Source organism: Anabas testudineus, chromosome 11 (assembly GCF_900324465.2).
Source record: "Anabas testudineus chromosome 11, fAnaTes1.2, whole genome shotgun sequence".
NCBI classification, from domain to species: Eukaryota; Metazoa; Chordata; class Actinopteri; order Anabantiformes; family Anabantidae; genus Anabas; species Anabas testudineus.
This window is the reverse complement of record NC_046620.1, coordinates 7,140,153-7,160,740: the sequence shown is the minus strand read 5'-3', so window position 1 is coordinate 7,160,740 and position 20,588 is coordinate 7,140,153. Positions and strand designations below refer to the sequence as shown.

The 20,588-nt window shown below is 40.5% G+C and overlaps 1 protein-coding gene across 5 annotated transcripts in view; it reads right to left on the bottom strand.

Moving 5' to 3' along the window:
* Nucleotides 1-2,954, bottom strand: part of angpt1 (angiopoietin 1) — a 91,453-nt gene extending 88,499 nt beyond the window's left edge. The window contains exons 1-2 of one of the 5 annotated variants that reach the window (XM_026348760.1): nucleotides 2,711-2,954; nucleotides 46-2,206 (exon numbers count right to left, since the gene is read on the bottom strand). In XM_026348760.1, coding sequence (XP_026204545.1) covers nucleotides 400-2,202 — 1,803 coding nt within the window. In that variant the 5' untranslated portion in view covers nucleotides 2,203-2,206; nucleotides 2,711-2,954 and the 3' untranslated portion in view covers nucleotides 46-399. Of the gene's footprint in view, nucleotides 1-45; nucleotides 2,209-2,710 lie in introns of those variants that run through there. The other 4 variants (XM_026348759.1, XM_026348761.1, XM_026348762.1 and 1 more) reach the window with 4 other exon arrangements.
* Nucleotides 2,955-20,588: the final 17,634 nt, after the last annotated feature.

Sequence of the window (20,588 nt, the reverse complement as noted above, 5' to 3'; positions counted from 1 at the left end):
AAAATCTTCAATAAATAAATGGTTTTATTTACAAAGTTTGAACAGTCTAACAAAGAGGCCACATGTTAGTCTAATAATAATTTTATGTTGTGATAATAAAGCTGATTACATTCTATTTGAAATAGAAAACGAGTATGAATTAATTACACAAAAAGGCATGAGATTAAATTTGTCCTTATGCATTTCAATGATTTTTCACAGTCCTGCCGTGAAGATAGGAATGTGGGCACAGTTCAGACAGATGTCATGAATTTAATGTAAAATCTACATTTAGCTAATAAACTCTCTGTATTTAGTTGATCTGTAAAAGCTACATTTTTTCAAATTCTTTCAAAAGGCATGGAAATCATAATCCATGTTGTCTGCTTACACAGCTTTTAAATATCTAATATTGTCTGTCTACTGAGTCTCAGACTGGAATAAAACCTTCTTCTCTTCCTCACTCTCCAGTGGAGCATACTCAGTATCACTTGGCACTAAAAGATTGAGATTCGCTTGTACTGCTACCAGTTTTTGCGCCTTGTCGGCCGAGAGACAACCTTGATGTCTCTCTTTTTTTGTATCACAGAGGCGTGACCGTAGCTGCTCACAAGCTCCTGCTGTTGGTGGGATTTGGAGTATAGCACAGGCCACGGCGGACAGTGGCTCAGAGGAACACAGTCCTTTCCACCAGGTGGATGCAGACACATGCTGGCATGAGCTCCATATCCCGGCCCCCTTCCATAGTCCCTGTTTAGCAGAGTACCTGGCAAAGCTGCCAAGCACTTTACCCTCATCGAGATCTAGATGGTGTGATAAACTGGATATCATGTAGTAAGCACTATTTATCTGCTCCCCAGACAGTGTTTGCTGTCCAACATGGCTGGGATCCAGCATGTATGCTGCTGTATGAATGGGCTTGATGCAAAATTCCTGACACCTGTCTAATGATGCCATGACAGCTTTTTGTTCAGCACTGCGCAGCACAGACCCAGACAGGGACACTCCAATATGGCACCTCAACTGACTGAACATGTCAACAACACCAGAGAGTACAGCGTCTTCTCTTTTCATGTAATCAATAGAATTTCCAATCATGTAGAGCAGGTTTCGACTGCTACTCAGCCCTTTCCAGAACGCTGCGTCCTGTAAAGTGGTCCTGATGGACGCTTCGACATCCAGTGTGGGTGAGACGGACAACTCTTGTAGAGTGTTCTGATGTGCAAGAAGGCTGCTGATCATATTGAGCACACCAGTGCATTCAGAGCCAGTAGGTCGTGCCAGCTCGGTCCAGTTAGTAGCATGGTTTCTTGTCACTGTCATCTGCCAGCATTCAAAGGTCACAGCTAACACTTTTTGCTCTCTAAAATATCTTATCACCTGCTCAGCTCTCCTGCACAAGGCTTTCATAGAGGGCTGTGCCACTATGTCATCAAAGAGCTGCTGGATGCCACATGCTGTGCAGCCGATAGCTGATATGTGCGGGAAGGCTTCCTCTACTTGAGCCCAGGCAGCCATCATGTCTGGTGCATCATCAGTGACAACAGCAAAGACCTTTTGTGGTCCTACTTCATTTATAATAGTTTTTAGTTGCTCAGCAATAAACGTGCTTGTATGTATCTGCTCCTTTGTCTTTGTACATTTGTAGAACAGAGGTACGGGTGTCGCAACAACATAAATAACAGTTCCAGTTTCTTTTATGTCTGACCAGCCGTAGGAAATGATGGTGACACTCTCTGCTTTCCGTATAGCTTCGAGCACCTGGCTTTGTACTCTGTTATACTCACAGTCCAACAGGTGAGTGGACAAAGCCTCTCGGGTGGGTGGACAGTATGCAGGCCGGAGCACGCTGAAAAATCGTTTCCAGTAAATATTGTCTGTTAGAGTGAGGGGTGAGGAAGTGGCATACACAGCTCTTGCCAGGCACTCGTCAGCATACGCCTGGCTGCGCTGGTCCACTGAATCAATGAGGAACTGTCCCCCAGGAGTAGCAGATGGTAAGAACGAGGAGGAGGGAACAGGGATGGAGGCGGAGGAGCTCCCATCTGAGCAAGGTGATTGCTGTGAAACCATGGAGTACTCCTTACATTTGTCCAAATGCATCTGCATCTTGGTAGCATTCTTTGTGTAAGTCTTAGAACAGTAGTTGCACATGAAGGTTTCCTTCCCATCCTTGATGGCTGGGGTGAAATGCTTCCACACGCCAGAGTGTAAGCGAGGCATCGTCCTTAGTTCAAAAGAAGGTAACATGGATATCAAAACTGTGAACTGTCTAAAAACGTATTTTAACCACTGATATGGTTTTAAGAATTTGTTTAAATGCAGTTTAACTAATAACTAATTTAGTCAATAAAATGTCTATAGTTATAGTAATATGTCTATTTCTGTCAAGGTGATCTAATGAAACTGTGGGTTTTACATAAGGGCTTCTAAAATATTAAAATAAGTACATTAAATAAGTATTTGGATAATTTTCAATAATGGAAAGTTCAAGCAGATTTTGTTAAGACTAAATAAGAAACCTAAAGATAACTTTTTACCAGACATTCTCCTTTACTTTCTGTTATTATAATAAATACAGAATAGAAACAGGAAGGATTAACCCAGTGAACTACTGTACCATTTAAAATTTGCATTATTACACCATGAAGAACAAATTATTAGACATCGCAGACTTGTCTGCATCAGCCTAAGTTTCCTGTAACAGAAAATAAATGCCTTATTTACCCACCTTAATGTCTGAGCACTAGTTACAAATCACGGTCTGAAAGTATATTTGCAGCATCAGCTGTTTGGGCTAACTTCATAGTTTGCTCCAAACGTTAGCAAAGTAGTTTAAATATCCGAAAAGTACAACATGTCGCTGTAGAACTACCTGAAAACTGCTAGTTTTTCGTGTTACGTCCTCATTTATCGACTTATTTCGAAGAAATAGTGATTTTTTTTGACACTTCCTGGAGCTGCCCCGACACGCTCCGTCACGTAAGGAAGCTCACATGGGTCAAAATACACGGCTGCGACTGTGGAAGGTGAAATCTGTGCAAAGTGGCAAAGCAAATGTTTGAAGGTAAAAAAATATTAAAAGGTGCCAATATATATATTTTATCTTAAAATGTCTTCAACTGTCTACAACAAAAATATGTTTATATGAGAAGAAGAGCATTCAAAGAGCAATGCTCATTCAGTTGGCTGCTTTATATCTATAGAAGTAAAATTACATTTTAATTAAGAACATAGATTTACATTCCAGGCTGGTGTTTTCTGATAATGTCATTAGTTCCACCTGGTCTTTTTCTGCCTTGACAAATCCCTATAGAAACAGTGAAAATGGTCCATTCAAGGATCATTGTGGTTAATTATGGTGTACCTTGCTTTGTTTCAACAAGTTATGACATATTTCTTTCATAGAAATTGATCAGTGAATTTGGAGATATTGCTACAGAACATAGGCAAATTGTGATGGTAGTTTTACAATGGACAGTGAGCAGCAATCATTTAATACCAAATATTTTAATTAATATGCGAATTGGCTAGGCTAATCATTTGATCCATTAAAGGACTTGAAATAATGAACAGTCGTCACAACAATCATAACTTTCTTTTTCTTATTTGACTAATACTCAGAATTACAAAGACATTTTATTATTATTACTGCAGCTAATGATTCTGCTCATTATCCATTAATCAGATTTCTTTTATAATTAATGGTGTAGTCTCTGAATTTTTTAACAAGTTGAAAAATGATTGAAATTGTTTTTTTTTGATAATCAAAATTATTTTTATGTGTCCTGTTGATTACATGTCTGGCATCAACAAATAACTAAGGTAATAGCTGCTGATTAATCTGCACACTCACCAATCACTTATCCATTTTCAGTTCTAACTTTCAACTTCTCTCTCCCAAAGAAGTCGGACTAACATGGAGGTTTGTCTAAAACCTCTATCATAACAGATATGAAACAATGGCCGGACCAAACCTCATATACGTGCAGGACTGTATGTACTGAGCTGCATTAGTTGAATTGTGGTTTATTCAACATGAAGTCATGAAAAACCAGAATTACAACCAGATGTATAAGTTAAATTCTTGACACTCCATTGATATTACGTAAACTGATCCATTACCGCTGATGTAGGTGTATAGTGGTCTTGGTGTTAATGGCCCACACTGATTTGCTCTTCTACTAGATGACAGTGATTATCTCTAGCTCCGGGTCACATTTTGATACCATGTGTCTGTCATTAGAGACATTTCTGGAGTTTATACAGTGTCCAAGTTTTTGCGGAGTTGGCGAGAGCAGCCAAGGCTCTGTCTAATTTGGGGGGCGATCTGAGCTGCTAATGTCAGGTTGTATAAGTTATTCTTCAAAAGGAGAATATTCACACAGACATGCTGCGAAGAGACAGAGAGAGAGAGAGAGACAGAGCCGCAGGACCTCAGGACGTTGTGTTAAGTCATTCAGCGTCTTTGAGAGCAGCAGTATTTGAGCCAGAGCATTAGGAGTCCAGACCACAGGGACATCAGTAGAGAGGAAGCAGGGTGATGTCATGACCTGGCAGTGATAGAGGCTGATGTTGGTTTGCTGGTTACTTGGCGGGTTTGGCTGTTCTTTAGTCTGATCTGGTCTCATGGCAATAGTTTTACCATTTATTCAAAAGTTGTACGTCTTTCAGTGGAAATTCCACCAGACACAGAAGGAAAGACAAAATCAAGCAGCCTGAGAGTGACTTAATTTGATTTAAAGCACAGAACAGCACATTTTGAAGAATAATGAATGCTGTTTTTTCTCGTTTCTTTCCAGATTTAGCCGTCCCCCAAGCAAAAAACTTTCCTGTCTAATCCTATTTAACATGCAACTGTAACAAGTCAACACAGCAAAATCAGTTTCATGCTGGCATTTTGATTTAAGTGCCACTCTCAAACACAAGTATTTATTTGTGTGTGTATGTGTGTGTGTCAGAATACAGTAATGCAAAACAGCCAAAGCTGGAATGATCACACATAAGTCCGGTCGATCTGTAGGTTGTTGTGGAAAATCTGGCTAGAAGATTAAAGTTATCGCTCAAGATCCAAGAAACGCTTTCTTGTCTTTCCTCCAAAATACCCCGTCTCTATAATGCTCTGTCAGCGTCAGGCTTAATCTGTCAGCACTAGCTTTGGACCCAAACACTTTGTGACATAAAAGCCTTTCAATTACCCTGTAAAATGTGCTTCTTTAAACATGAGACAGCGCCACACACTCTTGACTTAGGAAGGCATTACGCCGCTCAATGAAGATGAATCAAATTGTATTACTTTATTCCACTTTAATGGCCGATCTCTGCTTTTTGGAGCTTAAAGCTAAAATTACATCATGGGACCCTGTTAGCAATTATTTGATTTATATCAGCGCTTGGCTACTTTTAAACAGACTGAAAATAGCTTTAGTGAAGTCTGTGAGAACAATTTATGGGAAAACATCTCCCACTGTGTGTGTAGGCATCGTGCTCTGCTCTTAGACAGAGCACGATGTGTGATATTTTGTTTTTAAGAGCAGTTTCATTTGTTCTCTTTTTGTCTGTTGTTGACATGAATTAATATAAAATTGTTTCCACATTGTCATAAAGTTTGCCTTCAAACAGTGAGAGTTTGGAATAGACATTAAGCACATATGGGTGTGATCTTCTTATGGTTTGTTTTGGTTTTTACTTTTTCTACTTTTTACTACCTCGTTGTGTTTTATACATGTGAGAGTGTACTCGATTCCCATATTTAAAAACAATTCAGACATAATTTGATGAACTACGTCCACGACTGACTTCTGATTTAATATTTTCAACACCCACTCCATTTCAGTTCAATTAAGAAGCCAACATTGCTTTCATCATTCTCCAGCAGCTGTGCAAAGCAAGGACAGATGCATCCCGCAGCCTCTCCCAGGAAGAAGTTGGGATCCCTCCATGTCAATTATAATCCACCACAACAGTTGGCTGAGTGTGATTCATTATCTTAAGGTAAGCACGAGCACATAGTTTGATACAGGATTAAACTAATTAGCGATCACCGGTCCATTCCTGTATAAATCTCATGGATGTGTGCCTTTACACATTCCTTCCATGGAGCTCTACCCCTGCATGCAGTTCCCTTACCACCCAGCAGAGGCCACTGTGGCCAAGCGGCCTTTACAACACATTTGAGCTCAGCTTAATGGCAATTGGTATTTATGCTGGTGCTCACAATGACAAAAACACATTATAATTTATTACTGGCCCGAGCAGTAGATAGCAATTTGGTGATGCTTATAATATTTGTTTTTGAGACTTGCACTTGTTGAGGGTGATGGTTCGAATTATGGTCGTTCATGTGTACTAACTCAAATAATGTCATAGGAAATGATTGATTTGCATAATCTTCTGCTTCACTTGACAACACCAGCAATTCACCACGCGACTCCAGAGAAATCACTGTTACACACAGTTCCATGTACATATAGCATGCAGCAGTATTTGTTCTTCTTAACAGAGAGTCGCTCTGTTTGGAAGGGAATATTTACAAGAACACTTCTTGTAAAAACTTTGAAAAACTCTCAAAACTTGTGACCGAGTGTGCAAAAAGGACAAAATAAAACTTCTTTAGGCATTAATGAGCATCAGTCACAAGAAGAAGACCCTCTAAAAGGTCCTCTGAGTTAGTTTAGTTTCTAATAACTAATGTAAGACCAAGTTTGGTCCCGGATGAACTCTGTCTTCAGTCTTGTAACATCCAGGTAGATTTCCATTCTATTGCTGTAGATGTCAGGACTGTTACTGCTGAATATTTAACTGCATCAACCTGTGTGTGTCCTGTCCTGAGATACCTGGTGTTATTTTAATATAGAGTGTGATGATGGAAAATGTGCAGGAGAAAGTACATGTATTTATATTTATACAGAGTTTTTAAACACAGCTGCCCAGTAATCAGTGGTGCAATATTCTGCTGCAGGTTTGAATTGTGAGTACCATCTTCTGTGTGTCAGTGTTTGCTTTTACTTACAGTAATGATGTTTCTTCTCTTTTTCTCCTGCCCTTACAATACCTTTCACACAAAATTATTATGACTGTGTAACTGTAAACAGCTATTTTCATAGGTACAATAGTGCTCCAATCACAGAGTGACAGAGCTACAGGCACAAGATGGATGCCTTGACCAACAGGGGTTGAGAGGCAGTGTGTCTGATCTCCCCTCTGAACGCAGCTAATGTCCCGTAAGGAAGCAGGTGTGCGGAGGGGAGGCTGATCGGGAGCGAAAGGGATAGGTAAAGCTTAATGGATCAGAAATGCCGTCAATGAAAATCAATCTTCCCCCCTGCCTCTCCGCACAGATTGTTTCCAATGTCTGCTTTTTGTTTTCTGCGTGGAAATGACGAGCTTGGGCGCCCCGGTGTGTCGCAGCCACTGCTCCATCAAAGAGAGTTAGTGTTTTATGCCTGTTTGTTTGTGTGTGTGTGTGTGAAACGGGGAGAAGGAGCAGACTTAAATGCTAAATCTTGTAAAAACCCTAAGAAACTACAACCAGTATTTGTATTTCAACACCAAAAGCTATTGTTCACTGCAGCAGGCAGAGAAACAGAACATTTGTCAGGGCGGTGAACAGAAGAAAGCATATTGAGTCGCTCAGGTTTGCAAGGCCACTACTAACTGCATTGTCTTTGTTGTTTATGGGCGGGAGACGGTTTGTCTAAGACAGATAAGAGCATTTACAGTGGCAAGAAAAAGTATGTGAACCTTTCATGTGTTACATGTGTACAAACATAAAAATAGGGATTGTTCGAATCTTCTCAAGTTCGTTTTACAATTTATGTAATTTACAGGCTAATGTTACAGGCAGGGAGTATCAATTTAGAGGAACTGTGTCAGAGAGTCTTTATTTTAGTGATGAAACTAGTGTGAAATCTAAGAAAATAAAGTACTTCTGCTGCAAATCTTCTGAGGGCAATGCAGATAGATCTATTCCTGTCGGCGTTGTTTGTCAGACAGCCATGTAAGAAGCCATTTGGGTTAATTATACATTCTTTGCGCTGCCTCTCCTGGTGAAATATTGCTCCCTTCATCAGATGTCGTGACCCAGACTCAACCCTCTTAACATGAAGCATGGGGTCAGCAGTGGAGCTGGACGGTTATCTGTTGTTTAGAGACCCACAGACTGATATAAACAAATGCTGAAAAGGCTTAGGTTAAGCATCATCACCACTCACCACCAACACAAGCTGACTCACAAAACATCTAGACATGAATGTTCACAGTCTCAAGACCCAAGAATAGAGGAAGACAAACGGCAAAGGAAAATCAATGACCACAGCAGACACATTCTTGAAGTGTCAGGGGTTAAAAGGAGTCCTCTGGGTTGAGTGCACATGCTTCCAATTAGGTTTCAAATAAGCAAAAGGGAAACAGTTGATTTAGGAATATTACTGAAGACTGATTTGAATTAGCCCAGAGACTGAAGGGTCCTGAATGCGGGTGCCACTGCCAGTCCCATACAAGGCCAGATAGTATTAATCAGCAGCACCAACAGGGACTTTCAGGGGCTGGATTCACTGGTAATGAGACTGTAAGGGCTGTTTTTTTTTTTTTTAATTGCCGCCCTCTTGATAGATCTGTTAACCAGACGTTGAAAGGAGAATGATAGAAGTAGAGCAGATGGAAGAAGCAGCAAAGGTTCAGTCCTGCTTGTTGTTCGGTAGTGGAAACCGTGCTATTGTCACTTTCAACCGGCACAGCTGGATTATGACTGCTGTGACATTTCAAACCACCAATAACCTCATTTGAAAGGCAAATATGACTGAATTGACTGTGAATATATTCCTCCACATAAAGCATCATATTATGAAGGCTGTGACTCATCAGGAATATTTCACCAAGCATCTTTTAGCATGATGTTAATCAGGATTTGACATGTTTGATATGAAGACTGAGGTAATATAACATAGTTTATGTTAAACTAACTCAACTACAGTTACTTCTAAATCAGTTCAGCCCTATGCAAAATAAATGGAAAAATGTTTCATGCCAACAACCACATGGATACAATGCTGCCTCCTCAATAATGCAAAAACAAGAATCATTTTCCTCAGTCACAAGTCAGATCAGTCTTCCACACACAACACAAAGCACATCTCGGTTTCGGTCTCTTTCAGTCTCAATGCTAATCGTCACTTTATCAATTCAGTTTTATTATGTATTGCAGCAGCAGCTCCCCTGAGAAGAGCTTTGCTTTCAAACAAGTCATCCGTGACTAACTTTCCATGCATTCGTATTCAGGCATTGACTTAACCAGGTAGAGCGCTACCTAAGATGATGCTGAGTAATTATGTGGCAATTACGCAGCTGATTCAGTGGGCCAGTGGAAGAAGCAGCATATTAAAACCATCATGGGGCTTTGACAGTTTCCCTTAATTGACTGATGCACAGCACCTTGCTGGTGATTACCATGCTGGGTGCTCGTATGAATAATCTTGCATGAAAAAAAAAAAAAATGCTTTCAGTCACTCATCAGACTCTAGAGCAGCACGTGGCAGGAAAATTCACATGTGTAGGTGGGTGTTAATGAATCCGCAGATGTTAGATCATTATCATAATGACTCTATGTGTGTGTGTGAATGTGTGAGTATACTCTCCCTCTATATTTGTTGACCGCAAAGGATCCTATCACATCTCGTCTCCTCCCTTGACTTGACAAAACCTCCTTTTTCGCATTCTTGAAATCACTTTTTGTCTTCAGCATCAGATTCACACATGATTAAGGAACAACTGAGCGCGGTGTGAATTATAATGTACTGTTTACAGCTACATGTGTAAAATAGGTTTATTGTAAAGAAGCTTGGTCATCAGGCGCCACCACGGCTGATGGTCCAGCTCAGGTTCGTGTGGTCACGCAGGTCAAACTGTGGCATGTTGGTGTTAAAGGAACAGTTGGACAAATTGGGAACGACTCATCTTGGCCCTGAAGCTAACTAACGAATGTCGTTTTCTCTCGTTTAACCCTGACAATTACAGTTATAGTAATATTATTGTCACATTAACAAAAAAATGTGGTCGTAACAGAGCATCCTATTTCTTGGAGTTTTGTTGCATGAGGTTGCTAGGCAACCATCAAGAAAGATGGTTAATGGATTTTATGTCGTTTAGACGGAGCCTGAACTGTAGAGATAGAAAAGTAATAACAGCAAGAATTAAAAAAACAATAGTTGATAATTAGCCGTGTGATTCACGTAGCTTCTAATAGTTGTAATAATGACTAAGATCTCTTTCCTGTTGTGTTTGTAAAGGATTTCCTAAAATGGTAAAGCAGCTTTATTAAAGATTTGTAACCCAAACCTTAAAGCTCATCAGGGTGCAGGGACGTACAGTGGCCTACATGCAGCGTGGAGTCAGATATCCCCTCTGTTCATGTGCACTTTGTCCTACATTTGTATATTTCTCCGAAGAAGCGGCTCCTCGGTCCTCAAACGCTTCCAGATGTGGAATGCCAGAGATAATCTGTGCATTTGGATCTCACTGAGAGAAGAGTGTCTCGCAGACGCTGAAGGTCCAGATCTACTTCCTAGATCATAGACTTCCGACATGTGCATGTGGTAAGACGTGGAAATGTGCACTAACACATCCTGTACACTAAGGCAGCTTTCCATCAGACGGAGATTGACAGTTTACTAGTCATCAGCTAACCTTTAAACCATTTTACTTAAAATATACACACAGATTCCTTTTCTTGATTACATGTTGTTGATGTCGACGATCGCGCACACGGCACAGCTGCATTCACAACAAGACAAATCACTCCCTCGTGTTTTAAGTGTTTTGACAGTGAAAAAGTCGTGCACTCTATAAACACTGTCAAGATGCTAAGAAAGAATCTGGGTTTCTCTGTGTTATTCATTGATTACTATTTATGCATCACAGTTTATCCAGCAGTTTGTGTTCAGCTGCGTCGCTTTTGAAGTGGTGTTCTGCTGATGGTTAACAGCTGCATGGAGAGATACGGAACAGATAGGGAACACAGGAAGCTCTGAAAACTGGATATCAGTTCAAAATGGTCGGTTTAATGTGCGTCGTCAACAATACACACTGCAAACATGCCTGTTTTCCAGCTCTGGTTGCCTATAACACAAACATCCTCATGTCATACGAACACAGGGGAAGGATCTCTAACTCTAGATGTTGAGCAAGTGATGTTGATGTAGATTTTGTTTTGCTTTTGGAAAAGGGAAATATTCAGTATAGCAATTCATTACAGCTGGCCTCCAGGACCCGTAGCTGCCAGGTCTCCCACAGCCAACATAAACCACCAATCCTATATGTGGATGCCAGGCATCACAGCAACCCAAAAAGTACTGTCAGCTGAACAGAGCAGAAACAGAGCAGAGTACCTGTCATGGGAGAAACTTGTCATCCAATCAGTAAAGCTGTCCTGACCGGGAAAAAAGTGTCACTGACAGTTCTCGTAGTTAATAGGAAAAAAGCTATTTAGCAGCAAACTGAGCAACTTAATAAAAAAAAAAAACTTCACCGATATTAGCAAGCAGAGAATTAATGTAATTACTACACATCTGGGTGTTTTTATGGCCACAAAAACAAAAGATTGGCTTCATCTGAGAAGGCATTCATGTTCAAATCTCTCTGGCACCAGAGCAGTCGTTACAGTGTTTGGCTGCAGCTTTTAGAGCGAGATTCACATCCACAAAGACGGCAGCTAGACATGTAGATGAGCTAAACCGTCCTTTTTTTTTTTCAGATATGCCTAATAAAAAAGCATCCACAGCTTAGACCAACCCTTTTAGCTTGTATATAAGATGCTGCATGGGATGGTGATTCATATCAGTGAGGAGTTCTCTGGTGGTATGGGAGGCAGTGTGTCAATAAGGCAGCAGATTGCAGATCATAAAGCATAACAAGCTCACATTTCTCAAACGCCTGCCCCTGCTTGAGGGAATAAGGAAGTGTTTCGTAAAAGAGAAAAATAAGGAGAGTAAAATCTTCTGCTGGTTTCCAGACATCGAGGCTCGTTCAGCGTGATTACGTGCTCTCAGGTAGCCTGGTTACAGCTGTGTGTCTGTTTCATCGTGCTGTATAACAGAGGAACCTTGTTTCTATAATGTCCCCAGGAAGATTTCTCCCGGAGAGGCCATGTATTCGTTTAACAAGAGCGAATGTGCTGCACTGAAAGACAGTATGGATCGGCCGGGTGAAAGTAGAGATCATTACAATTAGCAGTTCCTCCTAGTCCAGCCAGAGTCCGACTAAAACTGAAACAAACACTTTACAGGAAGCTCTAGATTCAAATGTGCTCCTTCTATGCCTGTCAAGGTCACCGCTGCACGATACACACAGTCCGACTTCATCAGCTATTAGCGAGCTGATGTTACATGTGTCTGTGTTCGACTCTGTGATGTTTCAAGCTGCCTACTTCTCTCCATTCTCGCTGGGTTTCTTGCTCCCTCACTCTTTCTTCTGTGGCCTGCCTTCATCTGATCACTCGCTCTCCTCTCTCCTCCCTCGCCTCCCATCCCTCCTCTCACGGAGATGTGAGGAGCACTGCCCCGGGTTCTGGCCTCGGAACAAGCACTTGCCTTGTGAGGCTTTATTTGCTGTGTGAGGTGTTTTCTCACATAGCAGCGTTTCACGACCTCGCCTGCCAGATCACACCTCTGTGTGCAGGCCTGTGTATGTTTGGGAATACTCTGCATTCCCAAACATACACGAGTACTCCGGGCTTGTGAATTCATCTGTAGTTCGAGCATATTCTTCACTGCCTGGAAGTAGGCATGAAATCAGTGTGTTTTCCTGCTTTTTTAGGTGCAACGTGTATGTGAGCATGTGTTTACAGTGGCGGGAGAGTTGATCCCACTTTGCTTTGCTCCACTAATGAACCAAGGCATGCCCGCCTTTCTGTTTTCTAAATCAACAAACATTTAAGGGAATTCAGCAGGTCCTTACAAGGCTTTATTAGAAAGACAAAGAGGAACCAGCTACCTGCTTTGGGAAAAGACACAGTGGCAGAGATAATCATAATATTGTGCTTTCCAAAAAAGACTCATCAAGATAAATTTCAAATATGTAATGTCACTGAAAATTAGTGTAGCAAACATGATTAGTAAGCATTTGAAAAGAACTCAAAAAAAAAAAAAAATAGATAAATAGATGAAAAGGATAAAGCCATGATTTAACATTTTAATTCTCTTAGTAAGTTGCTGGATCACTCAAAGGGACACTTTTGAAATGAATGTCTTAAATGATCAAAAGTCTGAAGTATCTGGCATTAAAGCACATTTGGCTCAATCTAATGTTAAAGAATGTTAATGTTAACATGGATATATCACACTTTCCACATGTTGTGTCTGTTATAGGGGTTTGTTTTAATTTTCTTTACTGTGAATACAGAACATGTCATTGTGATGCTGTTTTTATTATGTTTAATTCACTTTTTTGAAGAACAATCCTAGATGTTGACTTGATTGATGCACGTTTACTGCGCTTTTCTACGTTACTGAACACAAAGCGAATGTTGGCTTAGAGCTTTGTTGTGCAGCATCACAGTAAACATTACTGAGTACCAGCTGTTGTTCTGAACATCAGAGCTTTAATTTATTTATTTTTTTCCTCCTAAAGCTGTAAAAAGGAATAAAAAGTATTGTTTATCTCTACATTAAAGTAATAATATAATGTTTTTGGAATGATGAACACATAAAGACATTGATAACATTTTTCAGATCACATTAAACAACAGATTTTGTCCAACAACATGTGTTAAAGTCTGCTTAGCGTGAGCTATTTAATAAGCTATTGATTTTGACCTTTTGCCCAACACTGTCCATGCTGGAGGTTATGTTCCTTATTGATTTTGACTCAAAACGTTGCCACAGAGTATTGGCCGGTGACTCAGATGAAGTCATTTATATACTCTGCTGATTTAAAATGCACCACTTTACTGCTGCAAGCAATTGTCATACAATATAAACTTAAAAATATAGGGAATAATTGTTTGGGAATGTGTGTAAGCAATACTTTTTTATGGTTGTTCTTAATAAAGACATAAAAGATCAGAAGTTTTTTGTTTTATTATTTTAAGCACATTATATTTCAGGGATTCACATACTTTATTTTGTCACTTTCCACCTCGGCCAACCCCACAGCCCTCGCTCTGATGTTATTACTATAGCAATGCAGAACATATAAAAAGATGATGACAAAAAAACATTTGCAGCCTTCCTCTATATACTCTTGTTCTATACCAATAGATAATAACTGGCTCGAACCAGACAAATAGGAATTTCAGCACTGCAGCCAAAGCTCAGAGACTAGAACAGAGATCACATTGCATGTTCATGTAGTTTTAGAGCTTACACTGATACCTGCCTCACGCTGACTGCAAGGTTTCACCGGATTGACTCACAGTACGTGCTTATGCAACAGGGAGTCCAGAAAACACAGACTTTGAGCTGTAGATTTCCCAATCAGGTCAGTCACTGTACCCTGTTTTTCACATTGCTTATGGGAAAAACATTTACTTCATATTTTAACCATCGTTGTTTGTCGCCTCACAGATCCCCTTTCCCTATTTTCCCTGTTAGAGAGTTTTTCTTAAACTTAAACTTTAATAAATAAAAAAAAAAAGGAATGCTGAACATGTGCAAAGTGAAATGAAAACTAACTTAGCAAGTGATGATGTGCAGTCCAATAAAGCCTCATTCTACTGTAGAAACTAAAACAACTCTTCGTATAATTAAGAAACGTCTCGTGGACAGGCATCTTTATGACAGTATCTCCTGCAGTCCTTTGATTCTGGCTCCTCGCTGATTCACACATCCATGTGATAACCTACAGGTTCATACGGCACGGGTTCCTATTTTAGAAACTCTTGCCCACACATTTTCCTTTGCCCCTTTTCCCACACTCTGCTCTATTTTCTGTCTCACACTCTCTCTGTCTGTCAGCTCTCTTCTTAAGCCTCTTTTTCACACACACACACACACACACACACACACACACACACACACACACACACACACACACACACACACACACATAGGCCTTTTCCTGTACTAAACTACCCCTTCCCAGCAGAGGGATGCAGCTTTGCTTTCATGATATACCAGCGTTGGGCTTGTGGCAAGATGACTGACTGGCTTGTAGAGAGGACAGAGGAACCATTTTGTGTCCCGTCGCCTCACTGAGTCCCTTTAAAATATTCATTCATAAACTCCTGGAGCCTTTTACACCACATCAAACACTAAACCCATAGGAAAAGCACTGAGCTGAAGCATCCAGAGAGGAAAACAAAAATACAGGGTAAACAAGACCACGGGCAGAAACCAAAATTAACGTAAATATTTATGCTCTAAATATATTTTGGTATATTCATTGTGTTTTTAGGTAAATGATTTGGACTCGTTTTGAATTTGGGAAAATATGTAAAAACTGCTCACTTGTTTTGTACAACAGCTGTGTTTATCTCTGTGAAATAGTCCAAAACAAGGTGTTTTTATTTATTTCCAACTATTTACAGTAGATGATATAGTACAATTCTGGCTGCACAGTAAGTAATGAAGTCACAGTTTGTTTTGGCAAAATTAAGCAGAAGAGGCAGATTCCTCTGGTGTAGCGCACGTGTGCAGCTCTTAGACTTTACTGTAGTAGGCAGTTAGATATATGACAAGCAAAGTAGGTGCATCACTGATGCCTCCATCTTACTGAAATATCAACTGCCTGACTCTAGGAATACAGAGTGCAGGGGCCTCAGTGGGATCTCTTCAGCCATTCTTACAAATTTCACGTCGAATATCTCAAGTAATAGAGCCGGGCATGACAGCTGCATGGCTTTAATTAGAGGGACACTGGATCATACGAGCGAGAAAAGAAAGGAGGAAGTGTAGAGAAAACCAGGAGTGATTGTGATGAAAGTGCGAGGGGAAGGTGAGTCTGACTGGTCGGTCATGGCTGTCACTCTAATTCCATCATATAATATCATATATATGTTTTTTTAATGTAGGTGTGCGTTGGCTTGTGAAGTTTGAAATCAGCTGATCATGTGATTAAAAACTTCATAAGTAAATTTCACACTTCTCCATTGCATATAAGGAAAGAGTGGAGGTGTAAAATAAAAAAAAGAAGCGGGCTACAGCCTCTGTTGAGTCTTCATTTTCATGGGTTTTCTTTTTTTTTCACTGTGCATGTTCCTGAAAGCACCTTGGCCTATTTTTTATCCTGGGTGACAACACAGTTTGTCACGGCAGGGGCACCAAACATGCAGGCTGCCAAAACATTCTGGATGGGGTGTTGGGTGCCCCCCCACTCCCTCACTTTTTCCTCTTTCCTGCAGATGCCATAAATCACCCACTGTCTCTTTGAGGTTGATGAACCACTTTCTTTCAAAATAGTCATTTAAATGGCTAAATAAGGGGCCCCACACTACTATTAAACATTTGCAGCTTTTTGCAGCTAAGTGGCACCAACAGAAGCAAATAGAAGAAATCTATCAACAGAAATGTCTTCATGAAAACAAAGTCACTTAAAAAGACTCAAGACACAGCTTCACAGCCGCTCTTGTTTGCTCAAAAGCACGTGGTTCATATTTGATTCAAAAAGCAATTTGCCATGCTTGGTTACAGAGATGATATCACGTAGCGCTCATTTGTATTCAGCTTTAATTTTGTGTGAATGTTTTTGTTCTGGCTGACGGGAGAGAATTGGAAAGTTCAGGTGGGTCGCCGTCAGGTCGCAGCAGAAAGAGACAGTAGCTGTGAAAGAAAGGAGGAAACAACATTTAGTAAAAGGCAGAAAAACAGAGTCAGCGAGAGACACGGGGAGAGAAATCAACACCAGAAAAAAACACGAGGAGCACGAGAGGAGGGAAAAAGCAGACAAGTGTCCCGGGGCGAGGCCTGCAGGAAGTGAAGTCGACAGTCTTAGAGGGATAAGAATGGTGAAAGCAGCTGTAGGGCCACAGTCCTCTGCTTCCTCGGGCTGCAGGGCCCCTAAGGGCCAACTTGACAAACGCCACACAGTTAATGACTGGAACCAGAACATTACACTGTAGTTAATGACAAACTGGAATTAAATGCTGATGAATCTGTGACTTTGTTGTTTCATATGTTAAGTGGTATAAAATGGTTTGTTCCATGTGCTCAGTCTGATTTACATCATTTTTTCTTTTTTAAAACAGACACAGCTGCTAGATGCTGCCTGAGATACATGGATTATTAGACTTAGTAAATCACATTGTGAAGTAAACACTTGTTGCCTGATGTCAAATCTTTTCAAACTAGATTACAGTCAAATAGTTGTGCATCCTTCAACTAGACTTGAGTGCAAAACACAAAGGTTTTTTTGTTATTTTTTTTTGCCCTTGATTTAAAAATGTCCACAATCTGAAGAGGATTAAAACATTGTTTGTAGAATCAAACAAACACTAAGAGTGGGAGAACGGAGGGGCGGCGAGAGTCTTTTCATTTGAGGACGAGCCCACACAGATGGGCTGGGACCGAGGGAGGACTGATTAATGATTAATCTACCTTGGCCACAACAGAGAAGACGCAAACATGGCCGAGGAGGACATCCACTTCAAACCCTGGCAGAGAGAAGAGAGACACGGGCAAACATGCCATCATTGAGTGTGCTCACTGGACCTCATGCACATCGCATCCTTAAGTGATGGGCCAGTGAAAGAGAGGGATATTTAGGGCTCTCCGGAGTCTGTGCTGAAAATGAGAGAGTGGGTGGTGTGGTGTGTGGAGTGTGTGTACAGTATGTGTGTTTATGTAGACAGAGGCCTATGGGAGCACATTAACACAGGAAGCTCTACATCTGAACACTTGTAAAGCACAGAGCTTCCTGAGCTCTGCTGTATTAAACGAAATCATTTCAATTACAATATTATGTAACCTTCTGTAGCTATTACATCTTATGAAATAATATTTTAGTTTCTAGTGTTTCAGCCACCCTATTTACATAATGAGGAGGGCAGAGCAGTTTTAAGAGGATCCAGAGTCAGATGTGACAGTCCACAATAAACGAGTGCCAGAAATGTTGTTAGCACGAAAATGACTAAAATTTCATCTTATAACATTTCGCTGTTTTCTCATTTAATGAAGAAAATAACTGTTTAATCAGAAGATGAAAATAATCATTAGCTGCAGCCCCACTTGATCAAGGTAGTTCTTATGTTTTAATCTGCTGTCGATACTAATCACTTTCCACAAAGCTGGAGGAGAATTCGTGGTGCGGCTGCGTGTGTTGATCCTCCTCCTCCCCAGAAGGTAACATGGTGTATGGACGTCTCCACTAATACAGTACAAGTTAGAGCTTTATACTAACCTCATGTTGTACAACAAAGAGCATGTTTATCATATTGCTACTTTGTCTGAGTACAGAGAGAAAAACCGGGTCGGTGCATTTCAACAAGAAAGCAAAGTTGAGTTTGTTTTGCAGTCCTACCTCATTTTTTGTGATTAAAGAGGATTCTTGTCAGGAGAAACTATAGCCCGGCACATTCAGCATCAAGAAGCCGGCGTTGTTATGGTTTGATTGTAGATTCACGAATAATCAAAGAGAGATTTGTCACAAATATAACATCTCAAAAGCCTGCAGCAGTAGAGGTGAAAGGCCCCTTAGTTCAGTTGTTAGATAATGAAGCCACTGTGGATTTTCCTGTTACTGCTCCTGTATCATTCAGATGACAGCAGAGCTGGTAAAGCACAGCTGAGGTGATTACTTCTCAGGAGATGGACAAATACTGAGAATAGATCCTGATGTGGCCCTGCCAGGTGAGGAGAGCAATAAAATCTAGGAGAAAGGACTCTGAGGAGGGAGGGAGCGAGGGAGCGAGGGAGGGGAGTGTTTTGTGTGCGTTTGAATGTGTACATGCAAGTGTGTGTATGTGGTCGTGATGTTGGAGAATTTCATATGACAGATTAAAATCAAAACAGAATAACATTCGAAATGAAGCCGAGAGGATGTGACTCAGGTCGGTGTTTGTGGTTTGATGGACCGTCCAAACACTTTGTGAGATTACCCACCTGTCAGTGAAGCTGTTGTGGACATCATACGACAGCGATAACGTAATTGGCTTCCTGTTAGGAATTTGAGCAATGCCGTCAGAGGGTGAGAACCACTTTTCACTATTATTTAGCTCTCTGTCTGTGTCTTCTGTGCACCTGCCATCCTCGTCAGCAGCTGAGCCACTTTCTGCTTTACCTATATGAGTTCCAACGCATTGCAGTCTACTTATGCTGATTTATTACACCTTTTGCCACTTATCAGATCTTACTGATCAAATCTTACTGCAGTCTTTCCTTCCCTCTCTCTTCGTCCTCTTCTTTTCCATCTGTTCTCACCAGTGGCTTTTGATCAAAAAGCTTCTTCTAAAATAAACGTACCAACTGTCAGCTCAGTGTGAAAAATGCAAAACCTAGAAGAGAGAGAAAAATCTAGTTAATCATTTATTTCATATTAGAAAACTGTTTGGATTCTTGCTTTTCATTTTTCATTTGTGTAACAGGAATTTACAGTAGACCCAAAACCGGACAAGACAGACGAGCACTCTAGACGGTGCCTCACACTCCACACCTGCTGATTGTCCCATGAAGCCCCATGACTCCAACCCATATCTATAACATTAGCCTGGTAAACTCACAGCTGAATGGTCACTTGGATTTTGGGACGATGATAATTAAAAACAAATATAACTTTACTTAATACAAAAACTTTCTTTAATTCTGAAAAGTAATAGCAGCAAAAATGAACAATTTCGCGAAGCTGAGTTACGTGTTTGTGGAGCCCATTTCAGAGGACGAGGGATGACCTAACAAAAGCTGACAGGAGGCTGAGTGCAAATAAATACTGAATGTTATACATCGTTCAACCGTGAAGTTCATTGGAGATGTAAGACGTAAGGTGTTGTTGCTAAAATGGCTGCAGTCATTACAGTAGAGTCGGCAGCTGACCTACAGTACAGCACTGACGGCAGCATTTGTACCAGTGCATATACAACAAATATATTTTCCAAGATACAGTATGTGTAGAGGTCAGAGGAAAAAAATAAGATGCATGATGCATCCTTTGCCATACAGTGTAAACTATTCCTCAAGGTCAAAGTCCAACAACTATATTGTACTCATTCGTGTTGTTTTTGTAATCATCATTTTCTGTGACTATTGCTCATGAAATGTGATCAGCGTTGGCCGATCCGTTGGACTATGATGAAATAATTTCTATGTTCAAGCCGTCTCATGTTGTGATCATCAATAATAAGCCTGACATGTTTGCATTCTCACAGTATTGCCAATTGATTATTAGGCGTTATCAGACTGTTTTGTTTGGCGTGTAGTTTAAATCTGCAGAAAACTGCACTATACAAGTTAAATGCTGCTCTGGACTTGTGCATGTGTTATAAGGAGCAATGTGCTGTTCAGAAGCCAATAATAAGCTGGATAATATGCAGGTGTGGCTGTAATAGCACGATTTTGGCTCCTATCCCTTTATATGGAAGAGGCCCACCTACCTACACTTTGATTTCTGGCTCTATTGTAGTTCCATAAACTCTTAAACTCTAAAACAATTCTTTAGAGATCTTGGTTTCACTTGATAGTATTTTCTAA